General features: G+C 37.8%; 2 protein-coding genes across 8 annotated transcripts in view; both read right to left on the bottom strand.

The window, feature by feature from the left end:
- Positions 1–68: 68 nt before the first annotated feature.
- Positions 69–7,279, bottom strand: LOC109113603 (nucleotide-binding oligomerization domain-containing protein 2-like). Of its 5 annotated transcripts, none has more exons than XM_042727895.1 (13): positions 7,128–7,264; positions 6,803–6,884; positions 6,579–6,641; positions 5,752–6,280; positions 5,294–5,420; positions 3,226–4,990; positions 2,731–2,814; positions 2,539–2,622; positions 2,316–2,399; positions 2,136–2,219; positions 1,853–1,936; positions 1,661–1,744; positions 69–989 (listed from the first exon to the last, which is right to left on the bottom strand). In XM_042727895.1, exons 4-13 carry the CDS (start codon positions 6,229–6,231, stop codon positions 917–919), a joined length of 2,949 nt encoding a protein of 982 aa, XP_042583829.1. In that variant the 5' UTR covers positions 6,232–6,280; positions 6,579–6,641; positions 6,803–6,884; positions 7,128–7,264; the 3' UTR covers positions 69–916. The 5 variants fall into 5 exon arrangements, with proteins under 5 accessions (XP_042583829.1, XP_042583828.1, XP_042583825.1 ...); XM_042727894.1 differs by having other exon boundaries at positions 6,754–6,884; XM_042727891.1 differs by having other exon boundaries at positions 5,752–6,277; positions 6,803–7,277.
- Positions 7,280–15,930: 8,651 nt separating this feature from the next.
- The window catches only part of LOC109059257 (protein naked cuticle homolog 1), a 28,935-nt gene continuing 25,179 nt past the window's right edge, over positions 15,931–19,686 (bottom strand). For 2 of the 3 annotated variants that reach the window (XM_042727899.1, XM_042727901.1), the window contains one exon: positions 15,931–19,443. In XM_042727899.1, the coding sequence (XP_042583833.1) occupies positions 18,935–19,443 (509 nt within the window). In that variant the 3' untranslated portion in view covers positions 15,931–18,934. The remainder of the gene's footprint in view (positions 19,444–19,686) is intronic. The other variant, XM_042727900.1, reaches the window with a different exon arrangement.

Below are 19,686 nucleotides of genomic sequence, written 5' to 3' on the forward strand. Positions count from 1 at the left end.
TGATTTCCTTTCAGTTCTTCCAAGCATTTAGGTCCAAATACATGCGGCAAATATAAATGCATATTTAATTAAAATGTAACCATTGTTTTATTATTCATTTTGTTCTTTTTACAGCATGTTTTACATAGATTCTAGATGGAAGCTCCTGTATCAGTAAACAAATGTTTAATGGATTATGTGTGAAAACAAATACATCTATGGCTATTATGCAGCTCGATATAAGTCATATAATGTGAAATTAAAGCAAAGGGATTCAAAACCATCATAAGAAAATGATGCAAGTAACAGATCTTAAATAGATTATGAATATACAATACAAAAAAAAAAAAAACTAAATAATAATTGTACATAGATAGTATAAACTGAGAATGAGTGCAAGGGATAGCGCCAAATAAATCTTGTGTGCTACCTGTCCCACTTTTAGAAGTTCAGTTTGTGTACCATGGCTTGACAGTTTGAATGTTACTTATTAATTTTGTTTTTCTTCTACAAAAAAACTTTTACAGTACTTTTATCTCAGTGGAGCAACATAGGACAGATTCAAGACGCACTGCTAACACAGGATCTCAGGCAGTCATTGTCCAGCCCCATGTGACCTTCTGGGCTGCGTTTCCCAAAAGCACTAAAGCCTAAGTACATCGCAGACCCATTGCCACCATTAGATCTACGATCAGCTTAGGCTTATGATGCTTTTGGGAAATGCTGCCCTGATTGGTACCGTGGATATTTAGCTTTTAAGCGATACCTCAACTCCATATAAGCATTTCAGCTACAAGACAGGCAGTTTTGACTAGCTAAGGCATGGATTCCTGCATGTGTCTGCCTCAGTTAGGTCCAGTCTTTTTTTTTTTAATGTAAAATGATGAGCTTATGGATTTGGGAGTTTGATGGCAGGCATTACAGAGCCATCTTGCTCTCAGAAGGTCAATCTGCTCTCTTGCTTGCTCAGCTCCTCCTCTTCCTCTGGGCTCAGATTATTTCCTCTCAGCCTTTAAGAGCACAAAGCAAAAAGCCTCTGTATTAGGAGCATTATTCACAACACAAACCATTCATCGGGCATGCGTATTAATGTAATAAAGCGATTCATTTCTACTGAAACTCAATGGGGTAAGTTGTCACAATGGAACCCGCTGTTAAACACCTGACTACAATCCTTTCAGCTAAATTTTAATAGTTAAACAACTATGAATAATTAATCAAATGGCAAAATACATACAAAAATTTCAAAATGTTTAACTATTGTTTTGGCCAGAAATAATGTAATGAATAAATATTATGCAAATGTATATCTTCCACATGTGACCTTCTGAGTACACAGTTTAACGTGTCTGTTAACACTCCTGTTGAGTCTTGACTGAATGTATGCTATTGTGTTTTATTATGTTCACCTTTTTATACAATGATGAGAAAAAAAAATATGAGATTGTGAATTTGGTTTGGCAGACAGAAATTATAAATATTATTATAACTTAAAATGGTTTGAACTGGGTATGTAAAACCAACATACATAACCACTCATAGAGAAAACACACATTTGTCTGATTTGACTTTTGACTCAATGAATGCTTGCGTGAAATGAATGAATTTATTAAAATGAGTAAAAATTTAGTAAAAACAAGCACACAGAGTCAGCTAAAATACTAAAAAAAAATTACCTTACCAGACTTCCTTAACACTAGAGTTCATTTTCAGTGCCTCGATTAGACACTCAACCCCCTCTCTGCTGATACAGTTTTTGTTTAACCTAAGTGAAAGAGAGAGAGGGCATGTAAATCTCAGGCATATACAGGCATGCAAATCTCTAAATTAATAAATAAATAAAAATAAAAAAGAAACCAAGTGGATTACTCACCACAATTGCTCCAGAGTTTTGCTCTGACTGATGAGTTTAGCCAGAGCACATGCACCTGCACTGCCCACACCGTTATCCACCAGACTGAAACAAACCAATACTATCACTACCCACAGAAGTTAACACATGCTGCATAGCGTAACTCAGCACTAGAATTTACTTTGATCTGACTGGGCAACCTTTTTTAACTGTTAAGAATAAACTAGCTGATAGTTTATTCTAAACAGTATTTTTTTCTATATGGAATGCAGAATTATGATAAAATAGGGCTATACAAGATTACCTTAGCCATATTAGCGTTGTGCTATTTTTCAGTGCAGCTGCCAATGCCTCAGCTCCACTGTCCCCAATTTTATTACCCCATAATCTGGAAATGAAAAGTCAGAATGGAAATACAATTTTAATATAGGTTAACATAGTATTGGAAAATACAAAAATTAATTCCTCTCATTATTGACCTCACCCAAGAAACTCCAAAGACTGGTTGTAGCTTAGGCCTTCTGCCAGCTGTTCTGCTCCCTGCGACGTGATGTTATTATTTCCAAGCCTACAAAGCAATTATATATTTAGCATGAGAAACATGTTTCTACATGTGCAGGACAACCTGAAATGTTATTAGAATCATCAGCATCCCACAGGCCAAAAAAAAGCACATAATAATCTGACCTGAACAACTAAGCACTGACCTCAAAGACAGGAAGTTCTGCTTTGATTTTAACAACAAAGCAAAGTGTTGGGTGCAAGCATCTGTGAGGTTGTTGTTGAAAAGCCTGCAGAAATTTTGAAGTAGTAATGAAAGTCGATTTACAATAAAAAATTATAACAATAAAATATAAGTTATTCATAAAATGCAGAGTTAAAATGTTCAATATTCTCACGCTATTTTTTGGAAGCTTTCACACTTCATTCCCTTTTCTAGAAGTTTCCTGATTCCTTCATCTGATATGTTATTGTTCCTTAAACTGAAGGATTCACATTCTTATAAATTAATTTGCAAAACAGTTTTCAGAAAAAAAAAAATAATAATAATAATAAATACCCATAAATGAAAAATCTGTCACCATGTACTTTTCAGCACATCACTCCAAACTTGTATTACCTCCTTCTTCGGCTGAACATACTGTAAGATATTTAACATTTTATATTTGGGTTCCAAACAACATTGTACTTCATTGACTTGCATTGTATGGACAAATAAAAGAGACTTTTTCAAAATATCTTTGTTCATGTTCCACAGAATTGCATACAGGTTTGGAATGACAAGAGGTTGAGTAGCTGAAAACAAGTAGATGGTGACATTTACATTTTTGGGTGAACAATTCCTTTAAACAACATTTCAAACAAAATCACAATGAGTTAACCTCTCATCTTACTAAAGGGAGTGACAAATATGTAGACATGGAAGAAGCTGCTCCGCGCCCACATCTCCTACTGAATTGTTGTCCAACTGGAGCCCAACAGGATTCCGCAGGTACTTCAGCACATACGCCAGCGCAGTACATTCCACAGGACCAATGTTACAGTAGGTGAGCTTCAGGTGCTCAACGTCCAACTTAGCCATGGTCTCTTGAGCAATACTGTTGTCTTGCATTTCATAGATACACTTAATTAGCCAAACAAAACTTGGCATGGCGTGCATGCTCTTCTTTTCACCCTCTACAGGACGAGGAATGGACTTGAAATGTCTCTGCATTCCTTTAGACAAAGACTTCACTACCTGCTTTACCTTGCGTTCCCGCACAGCAATAGGACAGCATTCCAGCAAGAGATTATGGTGCCGCTGAGATAAAAGTCCTGACACAAACTGAGCTGTAATCTGGAGGTTTGGTGTCTCTGTCACATGGGATTCCACCTCCTCTACAGAACTGTCAATACAGTGTCCCAGACATCTTTGAGACAGACTTGACAACTGCCTGTACTGGGACTGAAAGAGTCTGGAGACAGCAGAACGATCGCTGTTACGATTGAGAACGACATAGAGAGCAGCGAAGAAGCATTGTAAGGTGATGTGCAGAAATTCATAGCGTTTACAGTCTGTAACAGATAGATCATTGCAGTAAATGAGAAAACCCAGACTGACATCCTGTTCTTTCAGCCCATTTCTTTGCAGCTCATATCCTGAGAACACATAACAAGAGGTTTCAAGACCTTCCAGCGCCAGCTGTCCAAGTTTTAACACTGTGTCCAAATGTTCCTCCAACCAGGCCTTTCCCAGGACTCCTTGGGACTGAGGTGACTTTCGCTGAAAGAAATGCTGTAAGACCAGGAGGTAGACATCGGTGATCGTCTGGGGAATAACATCTTGACCACCTAGAAGCTCCTGGTGGCACTTGGTCACAATCCAGCAGAAGACTGGGATGTGGCAAAGACTTAACAACACCGTGTTAGCCTGGAGGGACTCTATGACACGTCTAGCCATAGCAGGGTCACTGTGATGTTTCTTAACAAAGCAATCAATACCTCCAGGAGAAAAACCCTTCAGCAGCACTTCTTTGCGGAGATAGCGCTTCAGTGATGGGCCCACAGCCTGTGGCCTGCTAGTGGCCACCTTCATAACTCCCTTCATTAATGTACCCTGCAACAGATTGAAAAGCAAAACAGGTATTGGAACTTGCTTTGTGGGGCAGCAGTGGCGTTCTTCATCTGTGAAACCCTGTTTAAACTCATCGAGCCCATCAAAGGTAAAGAGGGCCAAATTAGGATGGTCTAGGATGAACTGGAAAACCTCATCCTGACCTCGATCAGGCCAGCAGCAGTGCAGGAAGAGGAGCTCTTTCAGAGACAGTTCTCTGTGCTCTGCATTCAGCTTGCGGCAACTGAAGGGGAACAGCAGGAAAGTATTTGTGAGCAAAGCTTCTCTTGCCCAGAGCAAGTGCAGTCGCTGAAGCAGTGTGCTTTTGCCACTTCCTGCCTCCCCAGACACAAGAACGGTGTCAGCATCTTCATTAAGAGTCCCCAAGGGACCCACCACATCCTCCAGCCCTAGCGTGAGAGTTTCACCAGAGCCATCCGTCACTTCAAGAAGACCGTCGGTGTAAATGTCATCCAAGGAGAAACGTCCTGTCCCACCATAGGTGCTAAGGGAATGGGACTGGGCAGCAACAGAGCTTCGTAACTTCTTCTGGTAGAGCAGACAATCTGGAGAAACAATGCAAATACAAAACAAATTGTACTGACAAATTTATAGTTTGTATTCAGAACATGTACATTTATGTTGCGCATGTAACTATGAGAAATAAAGAAAATAACGGAATCTCAAAATTATTATATTATATTCATTCATATTATATAATTTCATAATTATTTATATTTAATATAGTGATGACATAATTATGAGTGGCAACATAATTATGCCCATCTTTGAGCAGTTGACAGACAGTAACACCGAAGACAAAGACATGTAAAGATACCCTGTCCACACAACTGAAAAATGTTTCATACTGGCAGAAAGGTGATTTTCTTTATCTTCAGGGTTTGGTCTGGTTGTCTCAGTTTGCTCTAGATATTGTAGTAAGGTCTTTGCAGCAGTTTCCCCTTTAAACCTCACTTGGTCTAACAGCTTCCGAACCTGCCACAATCCAACAAGATCACTGTCTATCCACAGGTAATGGGCATTTACTGTTAACAAGCTTGAAATATTTACATGCCAAACTGAATTGCACTTAAGTACTAGAGGAAAACAGTTACATTTTCAGAGATATGTATGAGATATATATCACAATGTGACACATTTCATTTGGCAATTGTTTGAAAATTGTTCAGCAATTCAACTGTCAGTACCAAGGAGTAGTCATGGGGAAAATTACGTCACGGTTAGTGATGGGGCACACTAAATTTCAGGGATTTCATAACACAAAGAAAAAAAAACTATGGATTAAAGTAGTATTCAAACAAGTTACCTGTTGTGAGGGTGTGTATATAGGTAGTTGCACTGCATCACAATCTTTAATGGTGAAGCAGCCAGTTGTCAGTAAAGCATTCAGTGCTCCGTCAATATTATCTCTGAGCTTTCTCACTAACACTGGCCTGTCAGCCAGTAACGTTAAAGTTGCAGTGTCTGGTCTGTCCTTGCCCACCACAGCACATTCTTTCCCAAAACACAGCCCAGCCTTCTGCTCCTCAGGTAAGACCTGGCTCATCGCAGCCAAGAGAAGGCTGCATGCATCTTCTCCTTTATCATACACCATGTCTAATAGTTGCCTGACATTGGAACACAGAGGTTTTTCTGCCACTCGTATGCTTAGGTAATCCTCCCAGACAAGAACCTCGCAAGCCAGGAGCAGGTCCAGAACACAGTCCAGAGGTTCGGCACTGCCTCCACCACACAGGACCGCCAGAAGCTCTGCTCGTTGTTTTAGGATCAACTGGTGAGCAGTCATTGTGGTACTCAGCCTTGTCTCAAAGCCAACAGCCACAATCAGAACCCTGCTAAAGGGATGAGATAGTGAAGACCAATAACATCACCACTTCTTTTGTAAATGTATATTGTGGCATTTATTAGATATCAAAGAGATGGCACTGTGTACTCTAAACAGCTACATTTCCTTTGGTTACTCATTTCCTCCGTCTAGCTTAGTTCCCGTTATTTATTTTCCTAAATTTACATCTAGATTAGGGTGTGATGATTGTAGGCTACTTGTAGTTAAACAAGGCACATTATAAAAATTACTTTTGATAAATATACTCCGCAGAGTCAACAGGAAACATCATTTTAATAAACACTTACCAGACAAGGACTAAAATATCTCCTGCACGTCATTGCTCGCCCACTATGAAGGTATGATCATACCTGTATCATTTCAGAACAAAAGCGTGTCATTTGAAATTTTCGATCATATTTCGCAAACGAAACACGATTACAAAAGTCAATTTACTAGATATCAAGTAACTGTGGTAAATACCCCAGAATATAAAAACACCACAAACACATGCTTCTCTGTCCGTACAGACCGTTTAGCCACGTTATGGGAACGATCGTCCAAGCTGAAAGTGAAAGAGGAGGCGCTGCTGTCCGATCTTCAGGAAGTTCTTACTGTCAAATCAGTTACACATAATCCAGCCATTGTTTAAAGTTGTTACATAGAAGACAGGGGGTGTTGTGACACTCTGTTTGCACGCCAGTAAGGGTTTTTGTTTTGCACAATGTGCCAGAAACACTGAATTAGTAATATTCACACAACTATCTGCTTCAGTTTTAAAAGTTTTGAAATATAGGCTTCTTATTACTTATACTGCGTAAAGTTAGTGTCAAGTACAAAGAGTTGTTACTAATTACTTTTTGTCCCGTAAACCAAAGTTTCGGGAGCTTTTAAATGCGGAAGTGAATACTGTAGTTAAACGAGTTCTCTCTCGATGACTCACAAAATAATACAGGTAAATGTGGCGTCTCTCTGCTGTGAACAAGAAACTTTCCTTTCAGAGTTGTAAAGAGGCATGCAGAACCACCCTTCAAACACCAGAGGGAAGTCTAACAGCATGGAAAACTTTGGGGACGATGTCCCCAAGAACAACGTGCATTTGCTGTTAAATTGCTAAGTATTTAGAAATAATTTTAGAAATTTAAAGGTTGATGGTGCATCAGCCAATGTGTTATTAATGGAAATTAAATAAAAACAGGTCTCACGAATTGTACAATTATTTAAAGAGCCCATTACCCCTACTGGGGTAAGATGGCCCCCTACCTGGGACAAGAAATTTACCCTGGGTAAACTATTACATAATGTATAAACTTTTGATATAATTTATATTAATGAAAAACACTAAATCAGCTAGTCTATTTAAATTGAGTTTTGACAGTTTAGATGAACAATTGAATAATCAATGACAGACAAGGCAGAACTCCAGTAAAAGAGATTCATTTGAAAGGTAAATGTGTTCCATGTACAAGTATATGTATATATAAGTATTTAAATTCACGTATTTTAACAGAAGTTATGTTGAATGATTGAATGATTTCACTTATTGCATAATAATCCCATGAATTACAATAAATATTAGGTTAAATTAAATAAGAAACACTAGTAGTAACACTAGTAACTCATGGGAAAAAATACAGTAATGAGATTAAATAAATATTTCATATTTATAGTTCATAGTCTTATGTTAAATTCTTATGTTCAGCCTATGTATTTTTTAGTTCTTGCAAATACTACTGTCTGTTCACATTTCATATAATGTATTAACAATGTTAAAGAAATATTTTCTGCCAATTTCAACAGTTTATTTAATTTTATTTGTTTGTTTGTTTGTTTGTTTGATTGATTGATTGATTGATTGATTGATTGATTGATTGCTTAGTGGACTTGACGGCTTAGGGCCTTAAATAAAGCAATATATTATGATATCTTCTTATGATGAGACCCAGTAGTCAGCTGGGGAATATACACATTAATGGCGGTGTGGGCAGTGGGAGGTGCTGTGAGGGTTTGGTGTTGATCCTGTGTGGGGGCTGTTTGGCTTTGATGAGACCAGAGCTGATCAGCATGATGTCTTCATCTCTTTGTAGCTTTGTCATCCACAGTGTAAAAGACATTTGGCCAGTCTAAACAAATTTTGTTTTTTTAGTTAAAAGAAATACAGTTACATGAATTTCTTTGAATTTCAGTTTATTTGAACTGTATCTCCATATGTTCAAATTTTAAATGCAACTTTACATCCTGTTTGCTTCCTCAATTTATGCTTTTGAATTTAATTCAAATTCAGGAACATTTTCAGTTCATTTCTGAATACAACCCTGGTTGGCAGAATTGAGACCATGATAAACAATTCTGCACAACAGCAATGGTCATTTGCTTCCATTAACTGACTCACTCTCTTTAGTATCTCTCAATGAACGTGTCTATCATGCAGAATGTGGTGCATTTCTGGCATTGCACTGGACACAGAAGAACAGTCATGCAGTGGCCAGCTGACATGTGCTGACAGTGACAACACAATTAGCCAGTGACTCAGAAACAGACCAGCAGTGTGCAGACAGACACTGTAAACAGATTACCTTCAGTGTGCTACAGCTTTTTTACTCTAGTTTTTATCTCTGTTTTTTTTAGAAGTTGCACTATTGTACACCCAAAACTCTTGTAAAAAAAATAAAATAATAATAATTTAAAAAGCTTGAGCACTAGAAAAAAATATTAAGGATTTTAGCCATGAAACTGGAATTAGACGCCCTGGTCAAATCAGGCTTATTGGCATAATACTCAAACTGTTGAAAGAAATGCAAAAATATTCTTTAAACCCAAAGTGTGTGTGTCGGAGATATGTGGCTTCTCCAGTCTGTCTTTGTCTTTGATCTACATAATAAAAACGTGGGAAATAGAGTTGTTTTGTTCCTTTATTGCCTGTTGTTTTGTCATGATTGCTTTATCTCATATTTCCTCATGTGCCATGATTAGTTTGTCATCTTATCTGTGTAGAATATAAAGCTCTGATGAGTCCGACAATGACAGATGTAATGACAAACAGTGAGGTGTGTGTTGTCATGTTGATTTTCCACAAAGACTGTTGGGGTACAGAGAGGAGAGTTCTGACAGAAATGCTAATATCCTAATCAGAGTACCATGAATTGAACTCCCTTAGCACAATTGTTTTTGTCATATCTTGTCATTTCACATTTTGTAAAACTGTGACTTGTACACTAATTGTAAATAATGGAGTACAGGAAGAGATGCGGGATTTTTATTGTCCCCTCAGCATGATGGTGTGATCATATCATAGGCTAACGTTAGTGGGTGATACATGTGGAGTGGACGCAGACATGTGTATAGTCACACAACAGTATTTCGTACAACTATACATAGCTGACATTTGCCCTACATTTATTATACAATAGTCTATAATTTTAAAAATAGAAAGGAAATGCTGTCATCATTTACTCCCCCTCATGTCATTCCAAACTTGTATGACTTCCTCTCTACTGTGAAATGTAATGCAAGATATTTTGAATAATACTGGTAACCAAACACTTTTGTTCCCATTGGCATCCATTGTATGGACCAAAAAAAAAAAAAATTTACATGGAAGTTGAAACTTGAAATGGGAACTGAAACTTCAAAACATCTTCTTTTGTGTTCCGCAGAAGAAAGAAATGATTACAAGTTTGGAACAACATGAGAGTGCTTTTCTCGGCCCAATCTCGTCTTTTTGAGCTGGCTCAAAATAATCAATTGCTTGGGAATCAGAATACACTGGTCATGCTCAATGTTTTTGATTCACTAAAAAGAACCAGTTTGTAAAAGTCATTTGTTCGGGAATCAGACAACACTAGTCGTGCTATATATTTTTAACTCACTAAAAAAAAAAAAAAAAAAAAAACTGGTTGATAAGAGTAATTTGTTCAGGTATTAGACTACACTGGTCACACTATGTTTTGGATTAATTAAAAGAACAAGTGGTACAGGACACACTGGTAGGCTACACATGTAATGTCTCTGACAGGTTTACAGTACTCTAATTACAAAGAATTTAATAAATTCATTTGAAGGTTCTGTATTCTAGCTTAATTTTCATTAAGGGTCTCATTTTACCACATGCAGACATGTTGGTGAGCTTCACTTGTCAGAGTGGTTACGGCTGCTTGGAAGGGCAGCACACCAGGGAATTTTAGGGGATAAGGGGGTACCATACCACATTTACCCCAGAGAACATGAAATTAATATCCACTTTTCACAAGTCTAAAATAGCCCTCATGCATTCTGTATAGATTATCTTTAAAGCTAGAGCCTGGTCTCTGCACTCAAAGTGTTGGACTGTGTTCTCCCGGCTTGGAATAGGCTATTTACATTATTAAAGAAGAGGTCTGCTGCACATCTCTTTCATCCCATAAAAACAGCCATAAATTTGTATTTCTGTCTGGCACACCTTCATGACAACACAATTTATATGACATCTGGTTTCATAAAAACCATCAGTTAAGATACGCAGTCTCACTTCAAACTAGTTTGTTCTTCTGTTTGATCAGACTTCAGCTGCGTTTCAACCTAACAACACTTCATCACACATGCATCGCAGGACATTGTCAGTTTGCACTTTTTTTCTGAAATAGCACATCAAAGAAATAGGTGAGTTGACACTGTTTGAGAGTCTGATGTAAAACTCTGTCAGCACAGCGGTGGACAATGGCTTCAAACAGACCGGGGAGGCAAGCCGGTAAGCGATGTCCTAATTGAGTCGAGTCTTGGTGAAATTGGAAGCCAATTAGTGCAGAGCTTAGAGAGACATGCTCTGTCAAAAAGAAAGAGATCAAATGTCTTTCAGAGAGGGAGAATGGAACAGAAGAAGTGACAGCGCGTGTTGCAGCGCATCTGCGACCGCAGTCGCAGGCACGCGCCTTTATCTGTGTTTGTGAGGTTGCTTTGTATTGAGTTTTAATTGACACAAAGATTAAAGCTCACTTCTCGGGAGTTTTCAGCGGACGGCTAAAAAGAGAGAGTGAGGGAGTGAGCGATAGTAGTAGTTAGAGGAGGAGTGTGTGGGGCGTTGTGTGCGTCGTTGAAGGTTAGCTCTGGCTCCCGCTGCGTGAGCACTGCCTGAGATGGGCTACTTGTTGGACATTCATTATCAAACCCTGTTTGGTCCTTTCATCTGCTGCTCTGCAGAGCCCTCCTCGCAAACTACAGAGGCACCTTGCAGCTTGACATCTTTCCATTCACTCTGTACCTTAAACAGCATGCTGCCACATCAAAGCAGACACAAGCGCTTTGATGTTGCAAAAATAAAGAGCCCCAATGATCTACTCAAAACCAGTGGAACTTTTTTGTGCCTCTCTCTCCCATACACACACTCGCACACTATCTCTCTCTCTTTCTCATTTTGCCTCTGAGTTTGAGGAAGATAACCAGGGCTAACTATGATAGCAACAGCCCGTTTACACCTTTGAATAAGTGTGAACAGCGTGTATGCATGGAATTAACATATCAAGGGCTATATGTAATGTCAGATGCAGATAAGCAGAATAATTGGAATGTAATTCAATTAGACTCACACTGTGAAAATGTCATGCGCCCAACCTAACTACAGCATCCCGACTATGAACTGTGTCATGGTAAAATGGCAAAAAGTGGGAATTCCACAATGTTTGTGTATGGCAGAAATAAAGGCCGTATCCTATTTTCTGTGTGAATTTTTTTGGAACTTCTGATATGTCATATAGCCGCTATACCATAAGAATGGAAGAACAAAATGCTGTAAACGGTTAAACTATTTGTGTTTATGATTTTATTAATATATAATATTATAAATAAGTTTGCAACATCAGACTGTTTTTGTACAATTAAAATAGTTGGCCGCAGGTGACAGCCCTACACATTCAAGTTAAAAATAGCTGTGCCCGCTCTTACTTTGCAAATAAGGTGGATGCATTTCTCATGTATGTTTTCTGAAAAACCTTTGCACCTCAAAATAAGAAAATACACACCAGCATTTTTTGAATATGTTAAATGAAGCCTCCCCTTCCAGTGCAGTGTGAGCATGTTAATACCCAATACCCCAAAGAGGAAATACACTGTACTGCAGCGGATTTAATTAAATGAATCATTGGAAAAAATCTGTATTTCTTATTTACTTCTCTAGAGCCTGACCACAGAAATTCAACACACTTTTGAAAGTAAAAATGCTAATTTCTTCTGTTAATTTTTACAAAAAAAACAAAAACAAAAAAACACAAACATGTGCACATAATGTCATGTAAAAATGTACACATCAGGGATTACCAATTCAAGTGGACTCATGCAGCAGTTAAGGCTGAAAAAGTGCAAGTCAACACTATCTTGCTTATCTCAGACTGATAAGAGCAGGTGACTTGGGAGGAAACACTGAAGTTACAAGTGAAGGATGTGGCTCTATAGAGGGATCACAGGAGGAAACACTCAAGACTAAGATATGCAAGTGACTCATAAAAGATCCTGCAGACTTTTGAGAAAGTAAGTGGCATGAGAATGACAGAAGAAACAAAAGGGCAGATGAAACATAATCTGAAGCAGGGGGTTCATTTAAATCCAATAAACTGAGTTGAGAGTTTTTGTATGAATGTCCAGATCTGATCTATTGGGGCACTTGCTCGTGTCCAGTATTCGTAACTCATTGGATCAAGCCAAACGAAAAAAGGCTTTAATATCCATAAAGGCGTGGTTACGCTGTGACAGTGGAGTTTAATTCTTATAGGAAGACTAGAGTATGGTTTCAGCAAAGTAACTAATCTATTAATGACATCATGTCATTTTGTTTCTCTTATCAGTCTTAATTTACCATTTAAAATGCTATAATTACAGGGGTCTTGTAAAAAATAGCCCGGAAGCATTTTCTCTTTCTAACCCCCTCTCTCTCCTTCTGAATAATTCACTACAGTTCATTAGCCCTTGGGTTCCTGGCTTTAAAAATGTCTCTATGTTTCCACACACCCTCACATTCCAGTCACACTACACCCTGAGCCGATGTGGAGATAGTTATGATGGAGCAATCCATCCGAAACAATATTACAAATAGTTGGAGATCATTATCTGAATATGTTTCTCTGATGTATTTCTGGAGAGTTAGAAATCAGCATTAAACATGCATGATTTTTTTAAATTAAATTAAATGATTTATGTTAACTAAGTAAGTGCATTCTCCAGTTGTATCAAAGTGTTTCCACAGCACCGCAATAGTCAGATAGAGAGACAGTCAGTGTTATTTTAGTACTATTTATATACTATTATAGTATATAATTTTTTGCTTTTAATATTTCTTTTATTCAATTTTTCTATTATTAGTTATTTTAGTACTTTAACTTATTTCAATTAGTTGCCAAGGCAAGGTTTTTTTTTTTTTAAGTTCAAGTTCTTCATATATATATGTATATATTTGATTTCAGTTTTTGTTTTAGCAACAATTTTTAACATATCACACTGGTCTCACCAACAACACTGGTCAAAGCCATTATTTGGAAGGTATCCCATAAATCGTAATAATAAAAATAAAACCAATAACACTAATCATCAGCTGTTTTTAATTTTCATTCATCACTACTTTGTTTTTGTTTATGTTAATATATTTTATTTGAAAATGTTAAAATATTTAAATCAATTTAAATTGATAAAATAAAATGTATTCACAGACATACAAAGACTTCTATTGCAATGTGTACTCATAGACCTTTGCAGCCAGTCACATTCACACCTCCATTACCATTTCCCTCTCAGCCGTCAAACATGGCCTCGTGATTACAATGGGAGGCTCTTAATCTCAATGACTGTTATCTCATCATACCCTTAACCCTTGCTGTGGAGCAAATGTCAACAGGGCACCAAGACCTTGAGTGCTACAAACAAACCTCAAAGACAGATAGAGGGAATGTGAACTTTAGCACTCTGCCAGCGTCTCGCCTAATTCAATGAACTTGACAGTTAATAAAGTGCTTTATTTTCGCCCATCTTCTCATACATAAAAGCCTGCCACACCAATTAGCTTTAATTCACTTTTTTTTCTCCTCTCTCTTTTCTTTTCATGCTTTCAAGCCTGCAGAAAGCGCTATATTCCAATCATTTGCATTATCCAGAGAATCTGCTTTGAAGTTGTGAGATACTGTAAGAAAAAGGGCTCCGCTTATCCCGCAGAAAAGAAAAAAAAAAACATTCAAAGCCTCTAAATACTCTGGAACAGATGTACATTATCATTGGATTTGCGTTTTCGCCTCTTTGCTCCTGTATGGGTAATAGTGTAGCGCGTAGTCGCGTGTCCCTCACATCCTCTGTGTTTAGCATCTCCTCTCAACAGAAGCTAGCACCCCACTGGGCCAATCCGCACTTCAAAGCACTGTGTCTATCTACAGGAGACAAAGCACACTCCACACATATGGAAGCAGCCTCCTCACTCAAGCTCAAGTCAATAGCATCATTCGCTGGCTTGCTCGCTTGCTGTCTGTTTGTTTTTGTGACACAGAGATATGGCTCTTTCATACATACAGTCCCCACCATCCTCACCACACAAATCCAACACCCAGTGTGAACCTGGTGTCACTTTTACACTCTTGTGGAATATATTTTTTGAATTGAGGAGAAAAACATCCTAGGAGAAAGGAAAGTAGGCATGCTCTAGAAGTTCAAATGTTAGCACATGGCGCTAGCAATGCTAAAAGATTTGATTCCCAGGGAATATGCATGCTGATAACAAATTTAGGTTGAATGCACTGTTACATTTGATACATTAAATGTTAGCTTCTTGTGTAGACAATACTTGGATATCAAAATTATTGTTCTGTATAGCATTCGCTCTTAAATAGAATTTAAGACTGTACAAGCACAGTACAGTAGTTGGTGTATTCTCATAGTGTTGCTCACTTACAGCAAATTTGATCTATCACAAATTAAATTATGTAATCTACCTTTCTAAAGTTTGCATTCTTTTGAAATAAATTCTTACTTTTATTTAGCTAGAATGGATTAAAATGATCAAACTTGACTGTAATAATTTGTTTCAAATGCTGTTCTTTTGAACTTTCGATTTCTTCAAATCTTTCAATTTTTTTTTTTAATAAAAATTAAGCAGCACAACTGTTTTCAACATTGATAAAGAAATGTTTCTTGAGCAGCAAATTAGCATATTAGAATGATTTCAGAAGGATCATGTGACACTGAAGACTGGAGTAATAGCTGATGAAAAATTAGCTTGGCCATCAAAAGAATAAATTACATTTTGAAATATATTCAAACAGAAAACACTTATTTAAACTTTCATTTAACAATAATGCCATACTTGCAGGATTTTTGTTCTTGGTGATCATAAGAATTTTTCCAGAAACAAACAAATCGTACCGACTCCAAATGGTAGTCTGTGTGGAGACTGAGATGTGTTAGTATATCTAGCTGTAACTTAAAACTTACAGGACTTCATTACTTTCTTTGGCCATGTGTTAGACTGCAACTGTGTGGAACATTTGAAGCAAGACATGCAAACAACATATATTAACAAAGGCCATGCGAAAGTACTTCTACTCACAAGGAGAAACAGATCTCTGCATGCAGCCATGATGAGTGTACATGCAAGCAAAGAAATCATCAGAACATTCTCAAAACCAACGGTTAAAGAAATCACAGCCACCCAGTCAGTAAGCAACAGTTCAGCTTTTAATGAAAGGTTTTCTCTTGGCACAGGTTTGCTATTAAATAAATAAAGCAATTATTTCCATCCATCTATATAAACTAAACAAAAAAAGCATGAAAAATGATTAGGAAAAGTCACAAATGATCTGGACTAGGGTTCGGGTGTGGCATGAAATGCTACCACATCGTGTTATTTATGTACAAGCACCTCCATGAATCATTTGCTGTGAGCCTGAGTGTGTTGTCCTACACACTCACTCAATCACACTAAACAAAAGCACAATAGAAATCAAGAAATGTTGTAAGTACAAATGGCACTATACAAAATAGCCATTCATCCAGATAAATAGCGCAGATTCCAACTAACATGCTGTTATCACCACAGCTGTCCGCGCATGATGTATTTACAACCCTCAGGCAGGTGAACCTATCAAACATCTAAACAATTTTAGTGTGATGATTCGTTAAAGGATAAACAAGAACACCGTGGGACAATAACAAAATAACAAATGAATCTACTGTGCATTTAGATGTTTTGCACATGAGGCATGTTTACATTTTTCAGTTTCTCATGATGCTATATATTGTTTCGTTTTTTTGTTTTTTAGCAGCAATGTATGTTTAAGAAATGGTCAGAATCATTTAAAATGGCAACATCTCACCATAAACAGAGAAAGAATGAGAGGGAGAGCTAAGCTCCATAACACATTCATTCCCCTGCAACAGCAAAACTGAGTGAAGGTCGAATGACACTAACTTACTAGCTGTGAAGAGACCACCCTGAAGCTGCAAGTGGGTTTCCAGAGTTTAGTGTAGTGTGATGCTCTCACATTTCCACCGTCCTCCTGAGCAGAAGAGTCAGCCGATCTCTCTCTAAACATATCAGCAAGTCGAACAGGTTCTAAGCAAACATAATCAACTCATCTCATCACTGACAAAATTCTCGATTTAACCGCTGTCCACATTGGGGCCCAAAATTGCAAGTACAAGTGCACATTTTTATAACTTTCAATACAAGTTTTTTTTTTCTGTGTATAAAATCATCAAAAAAGAGAGATGAGAATAATTATATTGCTGAGTTTGAACGAAGGCTGTTGTGTTTCCTAATCTTCCATAGTGCTGGTTTCAGATGCACATGCACTCATTAACTCTCTGTCAGTGGGGTATTGGTGAGTTATGGGAGGACTGGAGACTTCTAGGCGGCGATACTGTCATCCTGCCCCTGAGGAATGAGGCAGCTGCCATACACACTCACTCACTCCCTCTAGGTGACTTGGGATACATCGAGCCTAAAATAGATTCATAATGTACTATTTAAATGCAGTTTTAAACTGCTGCATGGGAACAGATGAACTCCTATTAAACCAGACTTGTTTTCTCGCTACCTAACTCACTTCTGCCAATACCGAACTAAAGGCACTAACATACTGTCTAAAAGATCCTAATTCAGTCTGAGAACATATTCTTGAATTCTGAAAGGAATTAAAAACTCTAAATGGTGATTCTGTACCAAAAAAAAAAAAAAAAACACAAAAAAAACTTCAGTCCAGTGGTAGACAGCTCCCTTCAAAACCAATAACATTGTCTTGTCAAATCAATGACTCAAACGTGAAATGAACCTGAGAAATAAAAATACTATTTTTCCTTGGCAGCACAGATTCCTTTACACTTTACAACTTGAATTGGCTGAACTGATAAGAAGGAAAAGTTGAAACCACAACTAATCAAGCAAAAGATACAATAATACCAGGTATTATATATTCAATGTTTTCCAATCATTTGATTAGACCCATTTTGACTTGCCATAAACCTGACAGGAATATGTTTTTCAAATAAATTATTTTTTTTAACAAGCTTCAAAACATTATTCTACAGTCATCAGAAGATTATTTTAAGATTTCATATTGTGTGATACACATAATTACACTATAAACTATGATGCCTAGTGGTCTTAGAATGCAATTAGCTTAAAGTTACAGGGACAGGAAAACACCAAAAACAAAAAACAAAAAAAAAAAACCACATATGAATAGAAATGTTTCAGTAATAAAGCTTACAATGGATTTAAATCCAATACATCTTGACATGACTGCAGATTGGTGGCATATTACAACAGACAGACGAATAAAACATAAAATCTGAATAAAATTGTCAATAATACCGATAATCATAATAATACTAGAGGTAGCAGCTGATTATGATGCTCTGTTTTCTTCATGTAGATTGGTAGAGTGTAGTTCTCACACTGTCCTTCAACAAAGTCCTTTTTGATGGTTTGAGTGTCTTTACTGGCTCTTTTATGTAGATGTGTCCTGTATTGCATTTTTAAAGGTGTTGATTCAGATCTGTTGTTTCGGAGAGAGAAGCTCTTCATAGATAAAGTGTCTCAAATGCAATGGCACAAGAAGTGCTTTTCAAGTGGTCTTCAGTGGAAAAAAAGAAAACAAAAAAGGATAAGTGTAAAAAAGACACCTTAGGCACACAGATGTGCAGATTGTGTGCACACATGCACACACAAAATGTAAGTTACAAAACCAAGGAATTTTATTCCTTTAAAAGTGGTTTGACAACTCAAAATTCTTCATTTAATAGGGCTGACCACCTTTTCAACCAAATAGACCAATCAGATAAGAATGAAGAGAGGTAAAATGAAAAACAAAGGAGGCAGACAGTGATAGAGAGAAAAAAGAAGAGAAAAGGGAAAGATAGAGCCCTTACGTAGTAAGTAGACCTCTCCTGCTGCCAAAGACAGGACTGAATACATCAGCACACATTCAAACTGACCCACACAACCTCTCTCTCACACACACACACACACACACACACACACACACACACTTATATATACAAATACGTACATACTGTCTGCCACTTTGGCATGAACATGATGCTTTGTGTCCTTCTCAGCCTCAATGTGGCCATGCAAGAATATTTAAGATCATTCAATTGTTACGTTCCTTGTTGTTATTCTTATTTAGATCCTTTATGTAGCCCATCTGTGTTTTACTCTTCAGGACTGATAGAAGTGATGGTAGTGATGATGATGTTCATGATGATGATGATGCTCATGTCGCTGGACCACCTGAGCTAGTCCTCCTTCATATAGCACCAGACTGGGCAGATCCCTCACATGCTCTTTCTCCACGACTGGGCCAGACGTCACGGTCGGCCCAAGAGCCCGATAGTGCAGGCCTTCTTTAGGCCTCTGCTTGTGTCGTCGGTACGGGCCTGAGCTTTGGTGTGGAGGGGTCTGGTTGGGGACCGCTGGGGGAGGGGGCGCTCCTCTTCTTATCACCCGACCGGCAGAGGCCTGTGTTGGTGGCGTGCGGTGCGTTTTCGGGGAACGGAGTGCGTGTGTGTGCCGGGAGAGGATGGCAGGAGGGTCTGTGGAGATGGTCTGTGAGCGCCGATGGTGAGCAGAGTACGCCTGCCCATTCTCTGGTTTCCTGATACGTGAACGTGTCTGATTGGATGAACGTGTGGTATGGTTGGGTTTTGCTGGTTCTGCGGCAGGAGCTGCTAGAGGAAGCACAAAATAATTTGTTTTAAGGGTTATTATAAATATGTTTATTACTATATAAATAATTGTGCCTTTACCAAAAAAAAAAAAAAAAAAAAAAAAAAAAAAACATTGTTTGAGGGATAACATCTTCTAAACACAAATTAAGATATTTTTGATGAAATCCTTCAGACCCCTCACACACAATAAAAAAAAAAACACAACCAAAACACACAAGAACCAAAAAAGTACAAAGAAAAAAT

This window comes from Cyprinus carpio, chromosome B7 (genome assembly GCF_018340385.1).
Source record: "Cyprinus carpio isolate SPL01 chromosome B7, ASM1834038v1, whole genome shotgun sequence".
Classification (NCBI taxonomy): domain Eukaryota; kingdom Metazoa; phylum Chordata; class Actinopteri; order Cypriniformes; family Cyprinidae; genus Cyprinus; species Cyprinus carpio.

Excerpts from the sequence above, each read along its gene's own strand:
- LOC109113603 (XM_042727891.1), bottom strand. The coding sequence starts at position 6,231 with ATGACTGCTCACCAGTTGATCCTAAAACAACGAGCAGAGCTTCTGGCG. Across the intron at positions 2,815-3,225 it reads CATATTTGTCACTCCCTTTA|TTTAAGGAACAATAACATAT; the intron begins GTAAGATGAGAG and ends TGAATCCTTCAG. Across the intron at positions 1,937-2,135 it reads ACAACGCTAATATGGCTAAG|TCTGGTGGATAACGGTGTGG; the intron begins GTAATCTTGTAT and ends GGTTTGTTTCAG.